This window comes from Galeopterus variegatus, unplaced genomic scaffold, assembly GCF_000696425.1.
Source record: "Galeopterus variegatus unplaced genomic scaffold, G_variegatus-3.0.2 Scaffold3698, whole genome shotgun sequence".
In the NCBI taxonomy this organism is placed as follows: Eukaryota; Metazoa; Chordata; class Mammalia; order Dermoptera; family Cynocephalidae; genus Galeopterus; species Galeopterus variegatus.
The window spans coordinates 18,649-24,562 of NW_007729809.1; the positions used below are offsets into that span (position 1 = coordinate 18,649).

A 5,914-nucleotide genomic window follows, 5' to 3' on the forward strand; every position below is an offset into this window, starting at 1 on the left:
TGCTGCTTATTATGTGCCAGGCACTGGGGACAGGAATAAACTTTGTCCACATCCTAAGGTCTCACAGTGTAGGAGGGAGATGTGCATGTAAGCACAATGTCAGAACAATGTGAAGGAGGCAAGAAGAGCAATGTGGTTGAGGCACAGAAATTATATGGATAAGGAGAGAAAATTGCATTTTCTGAGCACCTGCCACATGGCGGGCACCATGCTAGGCACTGTTTATGCATCAACCTTTCTACATCGTAGAAATTATTAGCCCTGGATACAGATAAATGGAAAAGGCTTCTGACTGGGGCTCTGGCCGTCTTGGGCCCTGGCAGGACACCTGAAGGGGTTGTGTTCCAGCCACAGCTGTAATCCATTCAGGGTACATGGGTTAGGAAATGGTGCTGTTTAGTTTCTCATTTAGTTCTCACTAAAACCCCATTATCCCCATTTTATAAATGAAGATACTATTTTGGGTGGGGAGCAGAGGAGAGGATTTTGAAGAATCAGTGAGAATTTGCTGAGGGGCTGAGGCAGATGCAAGGGGAGGGAACAGCGTGTGTGAAGACGGGAGCCCTGGGGTCTCTGGGGTCTCTGGAGCTGAGGAGTGGTCTTAGCTGGGTATTGCTGGAGCACAGAGTGCATGGGGTGGGCAGGCTCAGGAGAGGACGCTGGGGGCGGGGATGGGGGGACAGAGACCAGAGCACAGGTCTTGGGCGCTGTGCAGGGAATGTGGATGTGTCAGTGAGAACTCTAAGTAGGGCCCACATAGGCAAAGTTGCACTTTTGACTTGAATCTTTTTTTTTTTTTAAATTTTTTAATGTCAATATACAATGTGGTTGATTATTGTGGCCAGTGACCAAAACCTCCCTCCCTCCTCTTGACTTGAATCTTAATAGCCATATGGAGCTTTACGGAGGGCCCGTGAGGCTGATTATTTCTAAACAGATGAGAGTATTTTACCTGTAGCACTTCTTTTCCTACCAGACCCAAGCAAGGGAAGCAGGGGAGGAAGGAAAGAGCTGGAGCTGGTGGGGGTCAGTCAGACACCTGGCCCAGCAGCAGAGGTGGCAGGATGGCAGGTGTCCTTGGCTGCCTCTAGAAAGGCCAGGGGCAAGGGCTGGCCTGCTTTTGCCATCCCTTTTGCAGTGGGAAGCAGCAGCCAGCAGCGTTCATCCTCCTAGGTGTCCTATCTGGAGCTTAGCTGCCAATGTACCAGCATCTGTCTTCTTTTAGCCCCAGTTTCTTTAAGTATGCAACGTTATTGTAGATGAAATTAGAAAATACATATGAGCAACTTTTTAAAGAATCAAAATAATCAGTAATTGCATTTGCTCTAAATAAGCTCTCCTGACAATTTTTTTCTTCGGGACGTTTTTCTTTCAAGGCAGAAAAAGATATATGAAAAATGTTTTTTTGATTTTGAAATTTGAAGAACTAAAAAGATTTGAGGGTTTTAGTCACTAGTCATTTCAGTAAGCGTCAGCAGTGAATTGCTGCTTAAGATAAAAAATCTGTCCTGCCCTCAGGCCACATTAAGGGGTAGGGGGAGCGGTCCTGGGCTGTGTTGGCTGGACCTTGCCAGCCTGTGTGCAGGGGGCGCTCAGATCTGAGGCTGTAGTTGGAGAGGAGCATGAGCTTAAGATAAAAAATCTGTCCTGCCCTCAGGCCACATTAAGGGGTAGGGGGAGCGGTCCTGTGCTGTGCTGGCTGGACCTTGCCAGCCTGTGTGCAGGGGGCGCTCAGATCTGAGGCTGTAGTTGGAGAGGAGCATGCCTGGGATGGTGAGGGCACCTGGGAGCAGCCAGCGAGGAATGCCAAGGGCAGACATCCCCAGGCCTCAGCGCCTCTGCTCATTCTGTCCTCTCTCCTCCACCTCCCAAGGCCCCTCTGGCCTTTCTATGAAATTTCCTCAGTTGTGTCCTCTTCTCTTCCCCCTGAGTCAGAATCTCTTTCTCCCTCATTTCTGCTCCCAAAGGGCTTTGTGGCTATTAGAGCCATGGCAGGAGGTTAAGCCTGTGTGTGCTGGTCTGCCTGCTGCCCGATCCCACTAGCACACGCTAGGGGGGACTGTCAGAGAGGGCTGAGGGTCACAGAGAGCCCCTGAGAGGGTGCCCGAGCTGAGGGAGAAGCCCAGCAGGGGGTCATACTAGAGACAGGCACAGATACGGGGGTGTGGAGTGTCTGGAGATGACTAAGGGGGAGGCTAGACTTGGGAACAGGTGTGGGCCCCAGACCTCTGAATGTCAGTTTCCACATCTGTAAAATGGGGATGGTGACAGTACCCGCTTCCTAGGATTGTTGATCACGATGCAAAGGGGACAGAATGGTGCATGGCACATAGCATTACAGACGTGTACGAGCACATCAGTTAGATTAGTATGCTAGTGCACATAGTACCTCTGATGGAAACATATGTTTATTAGAATTAAATACGAGCTCTAGAGCATGAATGCTTAAGTTAGTAACCCAGAGCAGCTCTGGGTCAGATCGGAGTCTGGAAGGGTCTGGTGCCCGAGGTGGCCTGGCTGGGGAGGTGTCTAGCATGTAGGATGAGCAGGCTCCAGCCATGGGTGGATGCCTCTGCATGCTCACCCATAGCGAGGCCTGGGTGTTGTCTTGTACCAGTGTCATCTGGGGCTTCTCGTGCTGTGGGCAGAGGCGGCTGTGACCTGTGTTTCGTCGTGGCCAGGACGGGCCTGTGTTCTTCTGGGAAGTAAGCCCACCTCTGATGACGAGCTCTGTCCTTTCCCTCACACCCCAGCTCTATGAGTCCACCCTGCACGCCTTTGCCTTCTCTTACTCCATGCTAGGAGAGGAGGTCCAGCTCCACTTCATCATCCCCAAGTCCAAGGAGCACCACTTTGTCTTCAGCCAACCCGGAGGCCAGCTGGAGAGCATGCGGCTGCCCCTCGTCACAGACAAGGTACTGGCTCAAGTCCTAGCAGGGCAAACCAAAGTGACTTCGAGCCACTACTGAGCTGGGGCCTAGGGACAGGAGCTGCCGGGTGAGTTGAGAGTATGTGGAGCAGAGAGGGGCCGATCTGGTGGCTGAACTTGGAGGAGGCTGGGCTAGGATGTGGGCTTTGGAGTCACTCAGCTTCAAGTTTGGGCCTGGCTCTACCAATTATCAAGCATATTATTTGTCACTTAATATCTCTGAGCCTCAGTTTCCTCAATAGTAGAGTTGGGCAAAAATAACTCTTGCAAGAGCTTGTTGTGAGAATTATTTGGAATAACCAACATAAGGCACCAGCACAGTGCCTGGTAGATAACAGGTGCTGAATAGGTGTTCATCCCCTTCCCCATCTTTTCTTTAATGCTCCTTCTTATGGGATGTTTCGAATAGGCTGAGGCAGATAGGATAGTACAAAGAATCCCTTAGGGCCCATTACCAGCCTACTATGATTGTTAACTCACGGCCAGCCTTGTTTCATCTGTCCTCTTCTCTTCTCCCTTCCTGTGTCATTTGGAAGTAAACCCTAGACATCATCTCATTTCATCTGTAAATATTTTACTCCATGCTAGGAGAGGAAATCCAGCTCCATTTCATCATCCTCAAGTCCAAGGAGCACCTTAAGTATTTCACCCATAAGATAAATGTCCTTTATATTTTAAAGAGATTGTTCTTAAAAGAGGTGCTCCTTGGAGGGCCCTTGGCTTGACAGTTCCAGCCTGACAATCTGACAGTCAACTGGCTGCTCTTCACCAGCCCGGGTCAACACAAACCATGTGTAGATGCTGTTTCTCCTTCTCCAGAGTGCCAGACATCTGTAGGGCCAAACCTGGCCTTTCAGATCCAGCAGTTATTAAGCAATGACAGCATTTGTGAAGTACCAAAGAGGCCTTTGTTATAAGGTGTCTCATGCTCTGGGGGCTGGTGCAGTGAAACCACCAGGATGTAACATAAGAGGATTTGCCTTTTACTCCACCCACTTTTCCAGCCTTCCCTTGAGAGCTGGCCATGAACAGCAGCTGCACGCACAGCTCTGAGCAGGTCCTTTGAGGAACTCAGAAAGAGCAGAAGCCTTAGCTTGGCCAGGTGCACTTATTGTTGAGGAAGGAGTTGAAGAAAACATAGATACGTAAAAGATATCACAACCTGAGTGTGTAAATAGCTGGACTGTGTGATTGGGGGATGTCATACGTTCATAGTGTATGGGAGGATTTCAGACATACAGGAATGATGTATACTCCTGAGCAACCCCTATTAGATTCTAATATGAGAGGGTAATAATTTGGTTGATTGATATATGCCAATCAGTTTCTGTTGCATAACAAGCCAATCCCAAACAAGCCTTTATTTAGCTTCTGATTCTGTGGGCTATGGTTTGAGCTGGGTTCAGCTGGTTGGTTGTTCTGGGCTCTGTTGTGTTCACTCGTGTGTCTGCAGTTAGCTGTCACAGTGGCTGGCCTAGAGTGGCCTCAGCTGTGATGCTCGTCTCTGCTCCATGTGGTGTCTCAGCCTCCAGCAGGCTAGCCCAGGCTGGCTCATGTGAGTGTGCCAAGAGAGTAGAACGTGTGGGTCTCTTGAGGCGAGGCTCAGAGCTGACAGCATCATTGTTTCTGCATTTTATTGGTAAAAGCAAGTCACAGGCTGCTTCAGATTCAAGGAGTGTGGAAATAGACTCTACCTTTTGACAGAAGATGCTGCCAAGTCACGTTTCAAGGGAGGAGGAAAATTACAGCCATGTTTATGGACACTTACCCCATTATACCTACACTTTGCAGAGCCATGAATATATAAAGAGTCCGACATTCACACCAACAACTGGCCGTCACGAGCACGGACTCTTTAATCTGTACCATGCGATGGATGGTGCCAGCCACCTGCATGTGCTGGTTGTCAAGGAGTATGAAATGGCTATTTATAAGAAATACTGGCCCAACCACATCATGCTGGTGCTTCCGAGTATCTTCAACAGTGCTGGAGTTGGTGGGTGTTTTTGAACATGTTCTACTCAGTAAAGTTTCAGTGAATGAAGACTTGAGAGTATATTCTAGAGATGAAAGAGTTTAGTGTTTTACATGAGGCTTTTTGCTTTTGGACTTTTAAAGCTATTTGAATTTTTTTTTGGCAGTGTTTGGTTATTTAATTCATGTTCTCAATTGTTAGAAAAGAAAGGATAAGAAAGACAAACGGGGGTAAAATTGGAGAGGAGTGTTTTCCTCCCTGTAATTTTCCCTCCCTCAAATTGGGAGTGGTCAGTGGAGGGAGATGCGTACTGTGACAGTCAGGCTGGCTTGTCTGGGGTGGGACCTTGGCAAGCAGGTATAACTGAGGGTTCAGTCCTGTGAATGGGGGTGCAGGACATGCCTGAGTCGGGTCGTTTTGCACATTTTAGGCGCTGCCCACTTCCTCATCAAGGAGCTGTCCTACCATAACCTGGAGCTGGAGCGGAACCGGCAGGAGGAGCTTGGGATCAAGCCACAGGACATCTGGCCCTTCATCGTGATCTCCGATGACTCCTGCGTGATGTGGAACGTGGTGGATGTCGACTGCGGTGGGGAGAGGAGCAGGTAAGATGGCCTGTGAGTGCTGCCTCCTCCACCCTACGGCACCTGACAAACAAGCCTGCTCTCTTTTTCATGGGGGGGTTCTCTTTCCCTTTGAGGACCACAAAGGACCACCTTCGTGTTAGAAGGCATGGTGTGTGGCATGGTGGCCACATCCCTGGATGTGGTGGAAGTAGATTTACATTCCAAGCTTTCTTTTCATTTTTAAAAATTGTTATTAAAGTATAATAGATACAGAAAATTATTTAGTATTCTCTCTGTTTACGTATGTATATACTAAAAAAGCAAAGTGTGAGGGCACTTCAGAAAGTTCATGGATAAATGGAATTAAAAGACAGTAGGGGGGCCTGCCCGGTGGCGCACTTGGTAGAGGGCGGCGCACTTGGTAGAGGGCGGTGCTTGGAAGCG

General features: G+C 48.9%; 1 protein-coding gene across 1 annotated transcript in view; it reads left to right on the plus strand.

Moving 5' to 3' along the window:
* GREB1 (growth regulation by estrogen in breast cancer 1) overlaps positions 1-5,914 on the plus strand; it is a 27,066-nt gene that overhangs the window by 12,954 nt on the left and 8,198 nt on the right. Inside the window, exons 9-11 of the mRNA XM_008585751.1 lie at positions 2,754-2,915; positions 4,721-4,925; positions 5,335-5,509. Coding sequence (XP_008583973.1) covers positions 2,754-2,915; positions 4,721-4,925; positions 5,335-5,509 — 542 coding nt within the window. The remainder of the gene's footprint in view (positions 1-2,753; positions 2,916-4,720; positions 4,926-5,334; positions 5,510-5,914) is intronic.